Source organism: Centropristis striata, chromosome 9 (genome assembly GCF_030273125.1).
Source record: "Centropristis striata isolate RG_2023a ecotype Rhode Island chromosome 9, C.striata_1.0, whole genome shotgun sequence".
Classification (NCBI taxonomy): Eukaryota; Metazoa; Chordata; class Actinopteri; order Perciformes; family Serranidae; genus Centropristis; species Centropristis striata.
The window spans coordinates 10,821,789-10,843,317 of NC_081525.1; the positions used below are offsets into that span (position 1 = coordinate 10,821,789).

The 21,529-nt window shown below is 38.5% G+C and overlaps 3 protein-coding genes across 3 annotated transcripts; all 3 read right to left on the bottom strand.

The window, feature by feature from the left end:
• Positions 1–3,191: 3,191 nt before the first annotated feature.
• On the bottom strand, positions 3,192–5,115 carry LOC131977825 (interferon-induced protein with tetratricopeptide repeats 1B-like). Its single transcript, XM_059341268.1, has 2 exons — positions 5,111–5,115; positions 3,192–4,503 (listed from the first exon to the last, which is right to left on the bottom strand). The coding sequence occupies exons 1-2, from the start codon at positions 5,113–5,115 to the stop codon at positions 3,192–3,194; spliced, it is 1,317 nt and encodes a 438-aa protein (XP_059197251.1).
• Positions 5,116–6,424: 1,309 nt separating this feature from the next.
• Positions 6,425–11,771, bottom strand: LOC131978056 (interferon-induced protein with tetratricopeptide repeats 1-like). Its single transcript, XM_059341559.1, has 3 exons — positions 11,695–11,771; positions 9,675–9,851; positions 6,425–8,186 (listed from the first exon to the last, which is right to left on the bottom strand). The coding sequence occupies exons 2-3, from the start codon at positions 9,677–9,679 to the stop codon at positions 6,959–6,961; spliced, it is 1,233 nt and encodes a 410-aa protein (XP_059197542.1). The 5' UTR covers positions 9,680–9,851; positions 11,695–11,771; the 3' UTR covers positions 6,425–6,958.
• A 2,436-nt stretch (positions 11,772–14,207) lies between these two features.
• Positions 14,208–18,527, bottom strand: LOC131978102 (interferon-induced protein with tetratricopeptide repeats 1-like). The gene is made up of 2 exons (XM_059341618.1): positions 17,534–18,527; positions 14,208–14,492 (listed from the first exon to the last, which is right to left on the bottom strand). Exons 1-2 carry the CDS (start codon positions 18,525–18,527, stop codon positions 14,230–14,232), a joined length of 1,257 nt encoding a protein of 418 aa, XP_059197601.1. The 3' UTR covers positions 14,208–14,229.
• Between the last annotated feature and the right edge of the window lie 3,002 nt (positions 18,528–21,529).

Here is a 21,529-nt window from a genome sequence, read left to right on the forward strand (position 1 = left end):
TGCATCTCTGGAGACCTTCAAACAAGTACTCAAGCACCATCTGTTTCCCAAGGTAAGCTTGTGACATTTTCACAAGCTTACCTCTCTCTTATTTCTCTGGTACCTTAGGCCTGTGAGAATTGGTCACCTGGTGGGTTAAATTTTCAGCTTAATTCTGTATAATATGATGGTACTGTTTCCAAGGTGTTTCTCTGCATATTTTGAATGGACTGCCTAATGCCTCATGATAGTTAATAATTGAAGTGTGCTTTGAGTAGAGTTGAGTGAATGCTGGTGTAACTGTGTGTCTTATTGTTGTTCCTACTGCTCCATATAGTCATATGAGCTGGGAATATATTTGTCTTCACACTTCAGCAACTTGTTTGCTGATTCTAGCAGATTTCCTGGCAAAATATTAAATATTATTTACCTTATCTTGGATTGCCAGAGCCCTTGACTTCACCACTGCCGCCTGCCTATTTCCGTCACAGGCGTTCTGATCAAACACCGCCACAATGAGGATAAACTGCCTGTTTTTCATTCATAATTGACACTGTAACTCAGATTCTCCAAAACTCTACAGGATGAACTTTCCCAGCTCTGACCACACCTGTCCGAGCCACTTCCAATCTCACATCTGCACATGGATCTTGCTCATCATTGTCGTTAGAAATACAAATACAAGACCAATACAATCTTTCAGCTAGTGCTAAACCTGACACCAGCCTCTCGGTCGGGCTGTTCAACATCCAACAAACGTCCCCTGGTCCCCTGATCTATTGCAAGACAACAAATATGATTTCTTCTAACTGAAACCTGGCAGCGACCACATGACTAAGTGCTATATATTAGACAAAAAGTGCTAAAGATGAAGTGCTCTATGCATGTGAATGGAGTGTGGAAATTCAATCTCATACATATCTTGGGAAGTGGACAGCTATGCTTCAGCAGGTTACCAACATTACCTCAGAAATGTGTTAAAAGAGAAAAGGTAGTGACCATCACAGAAGAGTGGAGTGCTGGGAAAAGACACAGAATGAGCTGGAAGGGACTTTTTTTCTCTCTGTTTTTGATAGGATTATTGAAGTATAGCAGTCACGGACAGAGTCCCAGCTTAGCATGCTAATGAATGTGTTTCTTAAACCTTCCTCTAGATAGTGGAGAGAGCAGCCCCAAATCCAAAAAGCAGCCTCTGCATGTCCCTTTATCAGCCTCTTACTTCACAGGCAGTAGTGGAGCAGTGATGAGATGAAGCGTCTGTTTCATCTCCTGCTGAATGACTTTCTTTACTTTGCATAGAGAGCGAGGAACTGCTGCCCTGCTGTGTGTGGGAGGTAAGCAGAGAGGTTGTAAGGGTCAAACGTTTATCTCCGGGACAGAAGACCTGCTTCCAGCAAGCATGCACACACACCTTCTCTCTTACACACACATGCACACTCACAGGTTTTCTGAAAAACGTTGCAAATTGAATCAGCTAACAATAATTATAATGCTAATATTAACCAACAGTTTACAGTTTAAATTAATGCTTGTTCAGTTTGGGAATGCACTTCCTGAATTCAGATGCACAACTCTCATTAGAGGTGGGAAAATGAGAGTCAAACCCACAGACTGACCAACAAAGTAAACTGAACTTGACTGATATCAAACATGTATTGACGACAGCAATTGCAACATTTTCTCATAACTCCTCAACCTTAAGCTTCACTGCTCTGAATTTTGTTAAATGAAACGTCTAACTTTGCAGGGTTATTTCGACAACGTCCCGACACGATATCCTGACGCACATGGTGCCTATAGAGATATACATAATTATAATTATTACATAATTATCATAAATAGTTGTTAATTATAATAAATGATATGGCTTGATTCAGAGAAAAGACGGCCACTTTAACTAAATCAGTCTCATAAAGTTACTAAACTATCAATTAGATATTATACAATTTAAATTACCATATTCATATTTAGTAATGGTTGAATGAATTTGAGGTTCTTTTCATAGAAGAGGTTGGCATCACTCATATATGTACAACATTAAATGGACAGCATGTGTGTTCCAAAAAGGATTTATTAATAAAAATGCAAAGTAAAGCAAAAGTAAAGAGTACAGAGAACTACTCTGTCAATCAGTTACAATCAATTACATCTCGAGATATTACATTACCATCATCAAAATAATTAGCATTATTAATGCTAATGTGGTAATTGTGAAATATAGAAATAATAATTTAACGGGATTAATCATTCTTTGATTGGATGAACTGATTTGAGTTTAATTTTGTTGAACAAAAACTGGTGTAAGCTGATCTGAGTTTTTTTAATTGAAACAAAGAACTGAATTTAGAGAGACAGAAAACCTGTTGTGGAATTTTGAGTTGGATTTGTGGACTTTTGTGTCCGAACTAAGGGGGAATTCTGGGGTGTTTTTAATTTCAGATCGAATACGTGCTTTTGGTTTCAAAACTGAGCTTTTGGTCATGTTAATCTTGTGTTGATTAATGTGCAGGGTATGTGTGTTTAATTGTAATTATGATATGCATGCATACTTTGTGGGGTTTACTTTAAAAAGCAAACAAACAAACTATAAGACAAACAAAAAACCAACAAATCTAATCTAAGACTTAACCATCTTAAATGTCAGGAGAGAAACCTGGCTGGCACCCACTAAAAAATGAACAAAAATAAAATAAAGCATTAAACGCAAACCGTAACATCGTGAAGCACCGTCTACACCATCAGAAGAAAACAGGTTTTTCTCATTCATTACCATTACCATTAACCGCAATCGGGTCACGGGGGCTGGAGCCGATCCCAGCTGTCATTGGGCGAGAGGCGGGGTACACCCTGGACAGGACGCCAGACTATCGCAGGGCTGACACATAGAGACAGACAATCACACTCTCATTCACACCTACGGGCAATTTAGAGTCCCCAATTAAACCTAAGTGCATGTTTTTGGACTGGTGGGAACCCACGCTGACACGGGGAGAACATGCAAACTCCACACAGAAGAGCCACAGGCGGGAGGCGAACCGGTGAGCTGTGAGCTGTGAGGCGAGAGCGCTAACCACTACACCACCGTGTAGCCCGGTTTTTCTCATGTGAATGTAATAAAATTTTTGAATGTACTTAATATTGAAATTGTTTTGCTAATGCCATACTTAAATTATTTCCCCCTGTATTTAGAACCAGTGTTGTTAAAAACACTATTATGGCTCTGGCAGGTTTTTCAGAAACTCTGCTATTTTCTCTCTAGTTTCTTGGTTCTTGCTTTTGTCTCTAAAGTCCCTCAGAAATCTGATGCTGTTCCTACGAAAATCTGATTGGTGTGGTATCTCTGCTGACTTCATGTCATATTCTATCGTCCTCTGGTAATCATTTTGATCGCAGAACAGATATTGTGCATACAGTGTGTAAAGCATCTGTTTGTCTGCAGGTTCCAGGTCACTTTCTAACAGTTCCTGGTACATCTGCTCAGCTTTGGCCTGACCGTAACGCAACTTGCCGTATATATTTGCGAGATCTATTTTCTTCCTGAGAGAAGAGTGAGGGTAAAGAGAAATCACCTCCTCATGGAGAGTGATTGCTCTGTCTATCACACTTTGCTTTGTGCAACCGTCTCTGCAACAAACGATTTTCTGGTTGTAGCAGAGTGCAGCACATCTCTTCAGAAAACGCTCATCTGGATGTTTCTCCAAAGCCTCCTCTGCCAAATCAATAGCCTCATCACGAGACAGAAAGTTTCTGAAAACCCTAAGCAATGGATGAATACCGTTGTAGCTGCTGACAGGATTTCTCAAAACCCTTTGTGCTAACTCACAAGCTTCAATTTCAACCTTTTCTCCTTTTTTGGCACGTTGCTCAAGGTAGTTAGCAGCAAGGTACAAGTTCTCTGGATCCTGTTCCTTGGCGATTCTCATTTTCTCCAAGACGTCAGCCTCCACCCCTGTGCTGCTGTACTGAAAAGCATTCCTTGATGCTAAAGCATAGCTGGTGTTCCACTCCACCATGTCCGGCTGCATCCTGATGGCTCTCTGGAAGTAATCTGCAGCCAGGAGCTTCTTCTCTGCAGTGAACTTCATCCAGGTCCATCCTTTTTCAGCATAGATCTCTGGATGGAGCTCATCCTGGGATGGGGACGGGTATTTATTCATCAGGGCGTCGACCTTTGACAGGTAAGCCTCACTCTCTGCTTTGTCCCCCAGGTGGTGGTGCAGCCAAGCCAGGTTCCCGTAGTTCACCACCAACCAGGGACCCTCGTCTGCGTGTCTCAGCTGGTGGATGGACTCTTCAGCCTTGCTGAAGAAACACTTGCTGTCTTCTGTGAAGCCCAGTTTGTACTGAATGAACCCCTGCAGGTTGTGAATGTGACCCAGCCAGCTGTTTCCCTCCTCAGTGCCAATGTCCTTCAGTTGGTCCCGGAGACTAAGAAGCTTGGACCTTCCAGGGTCCAGATCCCAGGTGAAGTGACACTGCAGGGCCTCCAGTTTGGCCATCAGTGTAGTTTGACTCTGAGCAGCACTGGTGGAGAATAAAAGAACAAATATAAAAACATATCATCAGTAAAAAATAATGTAATATGCTCTCAAGTGTTCTATGTGTAGATAACTGTTCATCTCATTCATTCAAATCTCACTCTCATCCAGTTTTACTGCCTTTTCCCAGAAATGGAAACCTGCAGCCACATATAAGTTTTTATTGTTCATGAAGCTGTAAAATGAAGCCAGAGTGATGTCAAATATTCAAATCTAAGATGCCATATGACACCATCCAATGAAATAGATTTGAAGGTGTTTCAGGTGCATTATTTTAAACACATTTGTTAGTATTTATGGACATCGTGAGCTGTTATAAAGTAATGTAATAAAGAAAATATACATTTTAAAACTCCTGTTACAGTGGCTGAAGAGGAAACACAGAAGATAGTAAAAGTAAAGAAAAAGGAGGAAATGGAGAAAAAAATATATAATAATGGCGACTGAACAAGTGATTCAAGACATGTATTTATATGTAGGATCTAAAAAGTTAATATTTCAGACTCTAGGACTCTTATTAAAATATTAAATAACTCACAGTGATACTCATTATTAACTCATACAGTGATTCAAATGTATAAGCAGCTTCTCACCTCATCATTCAGCTGTTTTCTGGACTCAGTTTTTACTCCTGTTGCTCTGAGTTCGCTGGTGTCACAGATGTCCAACTTGTGCTTTTCAGGAAAGGATGTGATGTTGTTGAGCACCCAGCATTTGCATCTATATGCAAACGCCCTTCCTCTGGAAATTAAGTCTCGTGTTCTGTTTTCCAGAAATGGAAACCTGCAGCCACATATCATATTACAATAAAACTTATCATGACTTATCAAACTGAAAAGTTTATTTTGCTCATGAAGCTATAAAATGACGCCACAGTGAAATATATAATACATATATCAAACCTAAGATGCCACATGACACCATCCAATCAAATATATAAGTGTCGTGCATTATTTTAAACACATTTGTTAGTATTTCTGGACACTGTGCTGCAGCTGTCTGCAGTGTGTTGGTGTGAAAAATTACCTGGACACACCTGCATTATGACATCATGACACTGCTGCCACCTGCAGGTGTAACCAGGTTTGGTTTCCACTTCACCTCCTAACTGAAAGAAACCCTTATTTTCCAAATAAAAGCTCAAAGTGTGATTGGAAAGCATGAAATTAATTATTAAAATGAATTTAAACTCTGCAGTAGCTTCAAAAGTTTGAATTGCACCAGCCAGACGTTTTAAAAAACTCCAAATAGAGAACTAAAACAAACAACAAAGAAGAGTCGTGAATGTATATTTAATAGTATTTGTGACACAGTTGACATGCATGCAAACAATCAGGTACATCTGGAGATAATATTCAGCTTCTACATCATTTTAGTTATTACATTAACATCATCATTTCACTACTTCAAAGCTTACAGCAAAGCAGGTTTCATATCAGCGCAGTCCTAATCGACCTTTGATTAACAAGTTTACTTGATTTATTTAAGACACATTTATTGCCTGGTATGTGTGTGTGTGTGTGTGTGTGTGTGTGCGTGTGTACGTGTATGTGTATGTGTGTGGTCTGAACCTGTTATAAAACGGGGACAGAGGGCATTTTGTAGACAGATTGTTCACAGCATTTGCTGTTTGATTTGAACAGTGTTTTTGATCATTTTGTCAGTTATTTTTCCTGTAAATTTGTGAATTTTTTCTTGTAAACTATTGATTATTTTGTTGCAAATTTGTGATTTTTTTCTTGTAAATTTGTGTTTTATTCTTGTAAATTTGTGAGTTATTTTCTTGTAAGTTATTGATTACTTTCTTGCAAATTTCTGTTTTTTTTTCTTGTAAATTTGTGAGGGTTTTCTTTTAAATGTTTTTTTTTTCTTGTAAATATGTGTGTGTGTGTGTGTGTGTGGGGGGGGGGGGGTTCTTTAAAGGACACAGCTCTGAACATACACTATTTTATCTTTGTGTTAACCATGAAAACAATAAAACCAACAATTAATTAATTGCATATTACAGGGTTTGAGTCAGATGTTCAGTCTTCTTCTCTTCTGATTTAAATATTGGAGAAGAAAAAATGATGAATAAACCTCCACATTTAAGTGGTTTTCAATGAAGACCCAATGGAAGCAAATAAGCAACATTTATGTATTTCTCTATAAATTTAACATTGTGATTCATGCATACTGGCTGATGCTCGCATTTATAAAAGCAAAATCAATTTGTTTCAATGGAATCACCATCTTTAGATTCACTTCCTCGGATAAAGTTAACCTCTAATTATTTACACTGAATAAGGTCAAACTTACCGATCAGCAGCTCACTTTTCCGCAATTTGCACAAACCTTCCTTTGTATGTAATCCATGTGTATGTTTACATTTTTGGGGGTGATGCAATACCTACAATTTCTTTCTGGATTTAGAATCAGTGCTGATAAAAACACTGTGGCTCCTACAGGTTTTGCAGAAATTCCTGTATTTCTCTACGCATTCTGCCTCTATGCTTCTCCAGAACTTTGATGCTGTTGTCCCGATAGAGGGAAGGTTGCGGTATCTCAGCCGCCTTCATGTGATATCGCAGTGAACTTTGGTACTCTTGCCGATCAAAGTATAAATACTTTGCGTAGTTGCTGTAAAGCATCTGTTTGTTTACAGGTTCCACCTCAGTTTCTAACAGTTCCTGGTAGATCTGCTCAGCTTTAGCCAGACTGTAACCTGACTTTGCGTATATGTTTGCGAGGTCTATTTTCATCTGAAGTGAAGAATCAGGGTAAAGAGAAATCACCTCCTTGTGGAGAGTGATTGCTCTGTCTATCACACTTTGCTTTGGCTGACTGTCTCCGAAACAAACCTTCCATTTGTAGCAGAGTGCAGCACATCTCTTCAGATAACTTTTATCTGGATGTTTCTCCACGGCCTCCTCCATAAAATCAATAGCCTCATCAAGAGATACATAGTTTCTGTAAAGCTTAAGCAATGGGTTAATACCGTCGTAGCTGCTAACAGGATTTCTTAAAACCTGTTGTGCTAACTCACGAGCTTCTTCTTGAATTTTATATCCTTTTATAGCAAGTTGCTCAAGGTAATAAACATTGCGGTTTAAGTTCTCTGGGTCCTTTCCCATGGCGAGAACATGTTTTGCGGACGCCATTAAGTGGCTGCGATTCCACTCCGCCATGTCTGGCTGCCTCCTGATGGCTTTCTTGAAGTAATCTGCAGCCAGGCCTGGGTTCAACTCCATCAGGGTCCAGCCTTTTTCAGCATAGATCTCTGGATGGAGCTCGTCCTTGGATGGAGACGGGTATTTATTCATCAGGGCGTTGACCTTTGACAGGTAAGCCTCACTCTCTGCTTTGTCCCCCAGGCGGTGGTGCAGCCAAGCCAGGTTCCCGTAGTTCACCACCAACCAGGGACCCTTGTCTGCGTTTCTCAGCAGGCGGAAGGCCTCTGCAGCCTTGCTGAAGGAACTTTTTGCTTTATCAATGTTTTTCATCTTGTATTCAACAAACCCCCGCAGGTTGTAAATGTGACCCTGCCACCTGTTTCCCTCCTTGGTGCCAATGTCATTCAGCATGACCCGGAGACGGAGAAGTTTCATCCTACTGGGGACCAGATCCCAGGTGAAGTGGCACTGCAGGGCCTTCAGTTTGGACATCAGTGTAGTTTGACTCTGAGCAGCACTGATGGAGAATAAAAGAAAAAATATTAGTGGGATGTGTGACAGATTGGTCAAACAAATCCTGGACTTTGACTTGAGAGATTTAAAAGAGAGAGAGTTTGTGTTTTTGTTTTATCTAACTTACATGTAAATTAACTTTTGTAAGTCATGTTCTACTTCATATCTACATCAACTAAATCTAACTGCATCATAAGCTCAACTGCCTTTGGGTTCATGACCGGAGAGCTAGGTCGGTTGATGTCAACCCTTGTGGTGATGCTACCTCAGGTATGGCTAGTGTAGACGCCTCTTTAAGATGACTGCAGACGTGCCTTGTGAAAGCTTCCTGTTGTACCGGAGACAGAACGAGCATTGGAGGAAGGAACAATCACGCCAGGCTTCAGAAGCCTGGGGACCACGAGGTCGGGGTATGGGTGCCACGGCCCATCGTGCCAGGAAACAAGGAGCCTTGGCAACACAATCTACCTGCTGCAGGTGACTGGCATCAGCCCAGGGAGACCCATCCTCCACCTTGCCCATCCCATAGTGTACGGGGACGAGACCAGCTTCCCCCAAAACCCCCAAATAAGACTCAGGGCACGTACTGAGGGTCAGGGGGCGGTGGTGGGCAGTTTTTCACAGCAGCACCTAGACTACTGGACAGCCCCATTCACAAGATGCATGGGTTTTAAGAACCATGTCACAGGATTACAGGTTGCAGTTCCTGTCAGCCTCACCACCCTCAGGGGTCAAAGTAGGGTCAAACCCAGCGAAGGCTCGTTTTTTGTCGCAGGAGATATTCTGCGACGGAGATATGTCGGATTCTTAGTACAACTGACGTACTTCAGACTATCACCGCATGGGAGTGGTTCACCTCCAAATACCTTAGAGATGCTTATTTTCATGTTCCAATCCACCTGGAACACAGAAAGTTCCTACGTCTTGCCTTTCAAGGCGACAGGTATCAGTTTTGCCAAGACTATGGGGTCCTCAGTGGAGGGGATACCACATCAATGCACTGAAGCACTTTTTGCCCTTTCTCAAGGACAAGCATGTCATAGTTCGGACAGGCGATTCTTGAGTGGTTTTTCATATCAACCATCAGTCATGCCGCTCACTCGTAACCCTTTTTCTGAGGGGAGAGAAATTCTGAAGAGGCCGGCTGTTGACTATCACTAAATTAAAACAAAATACATTGATTTTGAATGTCTCCAATTTGTCCACCAGAATTATGTCTGTGGCAGTACGATGTAAAACCCTAAGAAAACAACTGATCAGGAGCCAAGTAATTGTTAGAAAGAAATAATAAAGAAAATACAAATTTTAAGATTAGTATGGCACTGGTTGAAAGGGAAGAAGACAGAAACAAAAGAGGGAATAGAAAGAAAAAGAAAGAAAGAAAGAAAGAAATTGAGGGGGGGAGGAATAAAATAATGGAGAATGAACAAGAATGAACATGAATGAACATGAATTTAACTACAGTGATTCAAATGTATAAGCAGCTTCTCACCTCATCGTTCAGCTGTTTTCTAGACTCAGTTTTTGCTCCTGATGCTCTGAGTTCGCTGGTGTGAAGTCACAGATGTCCAACTTGTGCTTTTCTGTAAATGATGTGATGTTGTTGAGCACCAAGTATTTGCATCTATATGGAAACGTATGGTGGCCCTAAGAGCTCACAGCGATGCAACTAAAGAAAACACATACAAATACACAAACCACACAAGCAAATTAAGAAAAAAATCTTCATCAATTTGACAACACAAGCACAGCATTTAGAAAATGCGCTGCAAAGACCACAACACAAGTGGTCTTTGCAGTGTTTCCAGAGGACACTTAAAAGTGATGCACATGTCAGGACACGCATGTGATATTATCAAGTTATTTCATGATCATGGACTGCATACAATATGGACGTAGCCTCTGTGACGTCAACCATAGGGTTCTTTTTTTCTGAAACTTTATTAAAGCAACATGGTGCAACAAAACGCCGTCAGGGGGTTTCAACAATACAGAGGCAAGCTTTAATACAAAAACATTGTAAAATGCACATAAATTCAAAGTTTTTATAGCTTTCATGTTGGTCGATTTCTTAATAGACTTAATATATTGTTTGGTTTCATTTTCAAAGACAAGAAAGAGAGGTTTTTGATTAACGTAACGACATTTATGGATATGCCATTTGGCTAACTGTATTATGAGATTGATGATATAGTATTGTTTTTCTTTTGCAAAAGGAAAGTCAGTGAAACCAAACAATATATGTTCAAAGCAAAGGGACAAATGAGGTTCAATCGAAAAAGAAATCAGGTTACAAATATCTTCCCATAATTTAGTTGAGAAAGGGCAAGACCAAAATAAATGAAAAACATTTTCAGGGTGTCCTTCACAGAAAAAACAGTTTAAGTCTGTCTTTCTTAAATTGTTGTAAAAAAAACTTAAGATGGGTAAATTCTGTGAATTATCTTAAAAGATACTTCTTTAACCTTATTATTGATTATATATCCCATAGGGTTCTGAAGAGCGCAAATGAAGCTTTGTGGGCGTGTCCACAGTCGCCATTTTGGCAAAACTGACTCCGCCCAACTCCCCGGATAATCCAAAATGGGCAGAGAGCTGCAACTGAGGCGGCCGAAACACGCCCACTTAGCTCAAAGCTACCGAGCTAGCGGAGGCTAACGGAGCTAACAAGCTAGGCTACATGCTACACCGGGACGGACAGCAGCCGGCCGGCTCGCTGACTAACACTGCCGTGGTGTTCCTGTCTGTTGGTGTCCCAACACTGCTTTACTCACGGTAAGTTACTCTAAAACTTTACCACAGCAACTTCAACTTGTTTTCGATATATAATTAGGGTAATTTGAAATACTGATTTTGTCCAGACTTGCAGTAATGTCCCCAGTGTTACCTTGAATCAGCATAATGTTTACGGATACGTACATGAGGCAAGCAAGTTAACCTGAATTTTAATTTAATTTTACTTTAGCTAGAAGTTGTTTGTTTGGATGACCCTTGATTAAACTTTATTGTGAGCTGAGTGATATGATGATTTGTACATATTGAACAATCTACATGTGAAATTTCATGTATGTACATGGAGATTTACATGTCTAATTACAATATCAAAGTAAATCTGATGAGAGAAAGCAGTAAGCCAGGGCGACGATCTTGAAAGGACATCTTTATTTTTACTGTCCTGTATTTTATTGTGAAGGACCGAAGTACGGTCCAGGCATGTTGATAACAATGGTTGATAATGGTGTTTTTCATTCGGCTTAAGGTAAGCCAAATGAATGCCAAAGATAAGAAGTTAGACTTTAGTTTCACACCATTGAATTAATTGGAAGCATAACATGATCATTTATATTAGTAGTTAATGTGAAATTTTGATAGAATCTCAGCCGAACGGTGTCCGATTTGGGATACAGTTACGCTAGTATTCTTACCGTAGATGTTGGATTGAGGCTGGCTTATAATTATTATTTTTTGCCGATTAATAACTTCAACAAACAAATATTTGCATATGTACTTACGGACAAATCAACTCCAAGGCTTAAACGTAAAGAAAATACTGGTTGCATGCACACTCTAGGCTGCTCTTTGTTCAACTGAAAAGCACATAGCTTGAAAGTGAAACTTAAGGAAAACGAAACTCAACACTACTGCAGTGTGCAATTCGGGGCGGAGCTCAACGGACGTTGAGGTGGGTGGAGTCAAACGTTGAGCTGGGTGGAGTCAAACGTTGAGCTGGGTGGAGTCATTTGAGAAGCAGGGGTACTTGAATCGTTTAGCTCCGATGCTCTCATCTTTTTCACAGCACACATTTTGATCAACAATGGAAGTAAGTAAAACTGTCTTTGTGCATAATTGACTTTGTAACATTCACATTTTACAGTGTATAACGTTAAATTAAAATGAACAACTACCTAAATTACTGGACCACCCATGAGACCAATCGTCCGTAATCCCAACTGATTTAAAATAACTTACACATAGTAACGTTATTATATACAAATGTCAGCTTAGATGGTGAATGCTTATGTATCCATTTTTAAGTATCATGTCATTTATGTCTGCTTATTTTCTTTGACATATAGAGACACATCAGTGTTTTATTGGAGGCGAGACTCCCAAAATACCAAAGAGTAGCTGTGGTCTTTATCGATGCCCTTACTGCACTTCTGAAGGTGCACATCATATGGTGGAAAACCATGTTAAAAGTCATGCTTCAGTGAGGCACAGAGGTAAGATGTTTGTTTATTATATTTATATATATATATATACACACACACACACACACACACACCAAACAGCAGCACCAGCTTCATCTCATGAGTGTGTTATGCTGCTTAATAAAGGTTTTTATTTGCTGTAATTTTTAAATTCAGTTATTTATGTTATTTTGTAAATATGTTAGCTTTGATTTTTAATTGTGTTCATTTCAATAAAGATGATTTTAAAGTCACCACAGTCTTTGATCTCTTAAGTGGTATAACCTTATGTACAAATCACATTCACCTTATCAGTGTGTTTGACAGAATTTTTGTAGTACAAGTAAAATGTTACGAATGATACAGTATAATAGCATTATAAATCAGGATAGATAAAGTTTTAACATTTATCAAAATAAACAATGACCCATATTTTACTAGAATTCACTAAAGGCAAAAAAACGCTACATTAGACTTCAAAAGCATGCAAACTATTTTGGGATGATGAAAATGGGAATGACAACAGCTTTTTTAAGTTTTAATGCTGCTTCAAACTTCCTTATTTGTCATTTCACATTTTTACTGACATCTTGTTGTTGCACTATCCCTCTCTGCTACTGTACATCCATAGAATTCCCTGCTGTGGTATCCCTGCTATTACATTATCCAATAGTTTATCTAATCTTGTTGTTTATGTATGTATGTTTAATTCTGATAACACGTGAATATGCTCCTTATTTGTTGATATGCGGCCAATAATAATAATAATAGAAGTGTGCTTCACGGCTGTCATCACTAAGTGGTGCCGTCGAGTAAATCTAACAGACTCCACCCAGCTTAACATTTGACTCCACCCACCTCAACGCCCATTGAGCTCCGCCTCGAATTGCACACTGCAGTCAGGGCTACTTGAAATCGTCCACTAGGTCGTAGCAACTGGATTTATCACTGAACAGGGATCAGCACAGACACTGACAGGCTGTCTGGGATTATTGTCTGGAATATCAATTAAGAAAAAAAGGCCATTTTATATTTATATTTATTACTTTCAGTACATTTGTCAGTCAACTTAGGTTCCAGTCTTGGTAGCTTGACTTTAGACAGCTGACATTATGATCACATTATATGTCTTCAAAGGACTACAAAATAAATTCATTTGAAGAATGTTATATATTTTTGAGGGGTGAATCCCTTCTTCCGTTTTAGCCTTCATATGTCACACACTATTTTCAACATTACTAAGGCACATTATTGATGAATTTCTTGTAAATATGTTGTTGTTTTTTCTTGTAAATTTGTGGCGGGTTTTCTTTAAAGGATACAGCTCCAAATATACACTATTTCTGTCCATCTATCTTTGTGTTAACCATGAAAACAATAAAACCAACAATGAATTAATTGCAGATTACAGGGTTTGTGTCAGATGTTGCAGTCTTCTTCTCTTCTGATTTAAATACTGGAGAAGAAAAAATGATAAACGTTCACATTTAAGTGGTTTTCAATGAAGACCCAATGGAAGCAAATAAGCAACATTTATGTATTCCTTTATGAATTTAACATTCTGGTTCATGCATACTGGCTAATGCTTGCATTTATAAAAGCAAAATAAATTTGTTTCAATGGAACGGCCATCATTAGATTCACTTACTGGGATACAGTTATCCTCTAATTATTCACACTGAATAAGGCCAAACTTTACTTCCTGCTGCGCAGCCATCAGCAGCTAATTTTTTCGCAATTTGCGCAAATTTTCCTTTGTATGTTATCCGTATGAATGTATACATTTTTTGGGGTGATGCAATATCTACAATTTATTTTATATATTTAGAATCAGTGCTGATAAAAACACTGTGGCTCCTACAGGTTTTGCAGAAACTCCTGTATTTCTCTACACATTCTGCCTCTATGCTTCTGCAGAACTTTGATGCCGTGGTCCTGATAGAGGGACGGTTGCGGTATCTCAGCCACCTTCATGTGATATCGCAGTGAACTTTGGTACTCTTGTCGATCAAAGTATAAATACTTTGCATAGTTGTTGTAAAGCATCTGTTTATCTGCAGGTTTCAGGTCAGTTTCTAACAGTTCCTGGTAGATCTGCTCAGCTTTAGCCAGACTGTAACCTGACTTTGCGTATATGTTTGCGAGATCTATTTTCGTCTATTTTCAGACTCTTATTAAGATATTAAATAACTCACAGTGATACTCAATATTAACTCATACAGTGATTCAAATGTATAAGCAGCTTCTCACCTCATCATTCAGCTGTTTTCTCGACTCAGTTTTTACTCCTGATGCTCTGAGTTCGCTAGTGTCACAGATGTCCAACTTGTGCTTTTCAGGAAAGGATGTGATGTTGTTGAGCACCAAGCATTTGCATCTATATGCAAACGCCCTTTCTCTGGAAATTTGTGTGGGATTCGGTCCCATTAAGTCTCGTGTTCTGTTTCCCAGAAATGGAAACCTGCAGCCACATATCTAACAATAAAACTCATCATGATTTATCAAACTGAAAAGTTTATTTTGCTCATGAAGCTATAAAATGACGCCACAGTGAAATATAAATATGTATATATATCAAACCTAAGATGCCACATGACACCATCCAATCAAATATATAAGTGTCGTGCATTATTTTAAACACATTTGTTAGTATTTCTGGACACTGTGCTGCAGCTGTCTGCAGTGTGTTGATGTGAAGAATTACCTGGACACACCTGCATTATGACATCATGACACTGCTGCCACCTGCACTGCCCTACAAAGCCTAACTGCAGTAAGCACCGTTTTGGTTGAAATTGAGTTATAACTAAAAATGAACTCCTTGATGTCAATCTGTTCAATTTTGCCAACTACAAAATCCAACTTAAAACCAAAGCAGACCGCAGTAATTGTACTTACCACCGTCTGCTTTGGATATATACGCATTTAAACATAAAACAATAGCAGTGTAGCCTTGTATTTCTTCATTATGTTGAATAGTGAAGACAAGAATATTAGAAATTATAAGTTTATTTGATAGGAAAATTATTATCTAGATAGTGATTAAGTAAAAAAGTGAGATAAAATTATATTAAGACTAAAATATAACATTACTTTACAATATTAAGTCTAAAATACACAAATCTTTGAATAGACTTGTTAAACACTTTATAATACACTTATAACAAAATCAATTAGGAAATGTTAATTCACTGAAAACAAAATATAAAAGCTGAAAGAAGACAACAACATTGTAGTTACTGCATTCTGGTTTTGCATTGCTGTAAAAGGTTTTAATAGTAATGCAAAACCAGAGTGCAATAACTACATTTTTGGGGTCAAACGGTCGAAAAAAACGTCATGATTTTTTAGCATAAAAATTACATCATCAATACATGTAGAAATAAGTGTCATATTACTTACCTACCTATAACACATTTGGCTGGCTAGTTAAAAAACTTATTTAAAGCAGTTTTTCTCAGTTTTACCCCTTGCGTAGTTACTGCAGTTAGACTTTGTAGGGCAGTGCAGGCCTAACCAGGTTTGGTTTCCACTTCACCCCCTGACTGAAAAACACTTATTTTCCAAATAAAAGTTCAAAGTGTGACTGGAAAGCATGAAATTAATTATTAAAATTGATTTGAACTTTGCAGTAGCTTCAAAAGTTTGAAGTCCACCAGCCGGCCGTTTTAAGAAACTGCAAATAGAGAACTAAAACAACAACAAAGAAGAGTCGTGACTTTATTTTTAATAGTATTTGTGACACATTTGACATGCATGCAAACAATCAGTTACATCTGGAGATAATATTCAGCTTCAACATAATTTAGTTTACTACTTCAAGTCTTACAGCAAAGCAGAAATCAGCGCAGCAGGCAAATCCAGTCCTAATCGATCTTTGATTAACAAGTTTACTTGATTTATTTAAGACACATTTATTGCCTGGTGTGTGTGTGTGTGTGTGTGTGTGTGTGTGTGTGTGTGTGTGTGTGTGTGTGTGTGGTCTAACCTGTTATAGAATGGGGACAGAGGGCATTTTGTAGACAGATTGTTTAAAGCATTTGTTGTTTGCTTTGAACAGTGTTTTTGATCATTTTATTTTTCTTGAAAAGTGTGTTTTATTCTTGTAAATTTGTTTAATATTTCTGTTAAATTTTTTATTTTTTTTCTTGTAAACTTCTGATTTTTTTCATGTCAATGATTGATTATTTTCTTGTAAATTATTGATTATTTTCTTATATATGTAGAGAAATAATTTGCTCTTTAAGATTTTGTAAATATAAAGATTTATCTTTATATAGTGTTATCTTTCTTGAAAACTTGTGATTTTTTTCTTGTAAATTATTGATTATATGTGTTTTTTTCTTGTAAATTTGTGGGGGGTTTTTTTATAGGATACAGCTCCAAATGTACACAATTTATATCCATCTATCTTTGTGTTACCATAAAAACAATAAAATCAGCAATGAATTAATTGCATATTACAGGGTTTGAGTCAGATGTTGCATTCTTCTCTTCTGATTTAAATACTGGAGAAGAAAAATGATAAACCTTCACATTTAAGTGGTTTTTAATGAAGACCCAATGGAAGCAAATAAGCAACATTTATGTATTTCTCTATAAATTTTACATTCTGGTTCATGCATACTGGCTGATACTTGCATTTATAAAAGCAAAATCAATTTGTTTCAATGGAATCACCATCTTTAGATTCACTTCCTCGGATAAAGTTAACCTCTAATTATTTACACTGAATAAGGTCAAACTATAGCGATCAGCAGCTCACTTTTCCGCAATTTGCACAAACCTTCCTTTGTATGTAATCCATGTGTGTGTTTACATTTTTGGGGGTGATGCAATACCTACAGTTTTTTCTGGATTTAAAATCAGTGCTGATAAAAACACTGTGGCTCCTGCAGGTTTTGCAGAAACTCCTGTATTTCTTCATGCATTCTGCCTCTTTGCTTCTCCAGAACTTTGATGCTGAGGTCACGATAGAGAGATTGTTGCGGTATCTCAGCCGCCTTCATGTGATATCGCAGTGAACTTTGGTCTTCGTATCGATCAAAGTATAAATACTTTGCATAGTTGTTGTAAAGCATCTGTTTGTCTGCAGGTTCCAGATCACTTTCACTTATAAACAGTTCCTGGTAGATCTGCTCAGCTTTAGCCAGACTGTAACCTGACTTCGCGTATATGTTTGCGAGGTCTATTTTCATCAAAAGTGAAGAATGAGGGTAAAGAGAAATCACCTCCTTGTGGAGAGTGATTGCTCTGTCTATCACACTTTGCTTTGGCTGACTGTCTCCGAAACAAACCTTCCATTTGTAGCAGAGTGCAGCACATCTCTTCAGATAACGCTCATCTGGATGTTTCTCTATAGCCTCCTCTATAAAATCAATAGCCTCATCAAGAGATACATAGTTTCTGAAAACCCTGAGCAATGGATGAATACCGTTGTAGCTGCTGACAGGATTTCTCAAAACCTTTTGTGCTAACTCACAAGCTTCAATTTCAACCTTTTCTCCTTTTTTGGCACGTTGCTCAAGGTAGTTAGCAGCAAGGTACAAGTTCTCTGGATCCTGTTCCTTGGCGATTCTCATTTTCTCCAAGACGTCAGCCTCCACCCCTGTGCTGCTGTACTTAAAATTTTTCCCCAACGCCAAAACGTAGCTGGTGTTCCACTCCACCATGTCCGGCTGCATCCTGATGGTTCTCTGGAAGTAATCTGCAGCCACCTTTTTATCTGGGTTCAACTCCATCAGGGTCCAGCCTTTTTCAGCATAGATCTCTGGATGGAGCTCATCCTGGGATGGAGACGGGTATTTATTCATCAGGGCGTTGACCTTTGACAGGTAAGCCTCACTCTCTGCTTCGTCCCCCAGGTGGTGGTGCAGCCAAGCCAGGTTCCCGTAGTTCACCACCAACCAGGGACCCTCCTCTGTGTGTCTCAGCTGGCGGAAGGCCTCTGCAGCCTTGCTGAAGAAACTTTCTGCATTTTCAATGTTTTTCATCTTGTATTCAACAAACCCTTGCAGGTTGTGAATGTGACCCTGCCACCTGTTTCCCTCCTTGGTGCCGATGTCCTTCAGCTTGTCCCGGAGATGAAGAAGTTTGGTCCTGCTGGGGACCAGATCCCAGGTGAAGTGGCACTGCAGGGCCTTCAGTTTGGACATCAGTGTAGTTTGACCCTGAGCAGCACTGAGGAGGAATAAAATAACAATTATTAGTGGGATGTGTGACAGATTGGTCAAACAAATCCTGGACTAAAGAGATTTAAGAGAGAGAGAGTTTGTGTTTTTGTTTTATCTAACTTACATGTAAATTAACTTTTGTAAATCACGTTCTGCTTCATAACTACATCACCTACATCCAACTGCATCATGAGCCCAACTGCCTTTGGGTGTAACAAGATCACTGGTACTGTCACAATGTGGCTTCAGGATCTGCCCTGGCTTCAGCTATTCTGCCATTGACATGGTTGATAAACCAGTAGGTTGGTGTGACTTTACTTGTGACACTGCTGGTATGAATCATCTACTCTGTTACTGATATTGGCAGTCAGGAAGGAATGAACCGGAACAGAGGTTACTTATGTAACCATGGTTCTGTGATTTCCTGGGTTGCTGCCAGTCAAGCCCGGTCACTCGTAGCAATTTTTCTGAGGGGCGAGAAGTTCTTAAGAGGCCGGCTGTTGACTGATGACTATCACTAAATTAAAATAAAATACGTTGATTTAGAATTTTTCCAATTTGTCCACCAGAATTATGTCTGTGGCAGTACGATGTAAAACCCTAAGAAAACATCTTATCAGGAGACAAGTAATTCTTAAATTGAAATACTGCAGAACAAATTTTAAGATTACTGTGGCACTGGCTGAAGGGGAAGAAGACAGAAACAAAAGAGGGAAAAAAGTAGAAAAAGAAAGAAAGAAAGAACGAGGAATATAATAATGGAGAATAAACAAGTTGATCAAGACATGGATTTATTTGTAGGATCTACATAGTTCATATTTCAGACTCAAGGACTTAATAAGATATTAAATAACTCAGTGATACTCATTATTAATTCATACAGTGATTCAAATGTATAAGCAGCTTCTCACCTCATCGTTCAGCTGTTTTCTAAATATTAGACCAGTTGTTGCTCCTGATGCTCTGAATTCGCTGGTGTGAAGTCACAGATCTGCAAATTATCTGATGTTGTTGAGCACCCAGCATTCACATTTATATGCAAACGCCTCTGGACATTTCCGTGGACTTTGGTCACATTAAGTCTTGTGTTGTGATTTTACTTCCTCTACCCGTGAATGGAAACCTGCAGCCTAATATTTAACAACCACAGTAAAGTCAAATATTGACTTCCGAGATGCCACATTACACCATCCAATCAAATAGTGATGTAATACCTACAGTTTTATCTGGATTAAGAATCAGTGCTGTTAAAAACACTTTTCGGATTCTTAGTACAACTGACGTCCTTCAGACTATCACTGCAGGGGAGTGGTTCACCTCCAAAGACCTCAGAGATGCTTATTTTCATGTTCCAATCCACCCAGAACACAGAAAGTTCCTACCTCTTGCCTTTCAAGGCCTCAGCTATCAGTTTTGCCAAGACTATGGGGCCCTCAGTGGAGAGGATGCCAGCAGGATATAGCACTGAATCTGTTTGATGGACGAGACTCAGAAAGAAGGATTGCTTGTTGAGGTGTCGGATTATGGACTATGATTCCAATTACAGTAAAAAGTATTTTCAGTTTACACTGAATGTTATCACATAACTTACAAAACGTGTGTTCAAAGTCAAGCAAAACATACACATAAACAAATGCCAGAATATTTAGTTAAAGATAATAAATGTCATCTTGACACATTGCCGGTTAAATTAATTTATGCCGTCTCAGTCGCTAAAGTTATTGTTAATTAATCTATACAGTCAGATGATGATATAGTATGTGCAAAGTATATGTAGCTATGCCATTCAGAAAGTTATACATTTCTTTATTGTGTTTACAGGGACCGAAAGTCCGCTATTATCTGTTATTGTTATTTATAAATAACTGTTATTGTATTGTACTGTGAAATAAAAAACAAAAAATCACAGAACACATTTCCATGGTGAATTATGCGCCGCTGCTTTTATGAAACTAAGTAGCGGCCAAATTCGGCCAGGATCAATGAAATATTCAGGCTTAATCCACTTTGTTGCTTTTACTTGCTAAATCATGGAGATTCAATCTTAAAGCTTCTTCTTCCATTTCCACTAATATGTGTCAGAGTGCTGATGCCAAAGACACATCATGTTATGAACTGATTTTTAAATTGCGGCGCTGAATTTAAGCAGGATGCATGCAGACAATCAGGTACATCTGGAGATAATATTCAGCTTCTACATCATTTTAGTTATTACATTAACATCATCATCATTTCACTACTTCAAAGCTTACAGCAAAGCAGGTTTCATATCAGCGCAGTCCTAATCGACCTTTGATTAACAAGTTTACTTGATTTATTTAAGACACATTTATTGCCTGGTGTGTGTGTGTGTGCGTGTGTGTGTGGTCTGAACCTGTTATAAAACGGGGACAGAGGGCATTTTGTAGACAGATTGTTCACAGCGTTTGCTGTTTGATTTGAACAGTGTTTTTGATCATTTTGTCAGTTATTTTTCCTGAAAAATTTGTGAAATTTTTCTTGTAAACTATTGATTATTTTGTTGCAAATTTGTGATTTTTTTCTTGTAAATTATTGATTACTTTCTTGCAAATGTGTGTTTTTTTTCTTGTAAATTTGTGATTTTTTCTTGTAAATTTGTGAGGGTTTTCTTTTAAATGTTTTTTTTCCTTGTAAATATGTGTGTGTGTGTGGGGGGGGGGTTCTTTAAAGGACACAGCTCTGAACATACACTATTTTATCTTTGTGTTAACCATGAAAACAATAAAACCAACAATGAATTAATTGCATATTACAGGGTTTGAGTCAGATGTTGCAGTCTTCTTCTCTTCTGATTAAAATACTGGAGAAGAAAAATGATAAACCTCCACATTTAAGTGGTTTTCAATGAAGACCCAATGGAAGCAAATAAGCAACATTTATGTATTTCTCTATGACTTTGACATTCCGGTTCATGCATTCTGGCTGATGCTCGCATGCATTTATTAAAGCAAAATCAATTTGTT

Bases quoted from the DNA above. Each gene is read 5' to 3' on its own strand.
- LOC131978102 (XM_059341618.1), bottom strand. From the start codon at position 18,527: ATGTCCAAACTGAAGGCCCTGCAGTGCCACTTCACCTGGGATCTGGTC. The intron at 14,493-17,533 runs GTTACAGTCTGG...ACGCAAAGTCAG, and splicing joins AAACATATACGCGAAGTCAG to GTTACAGTCTGGCTAAAGCT.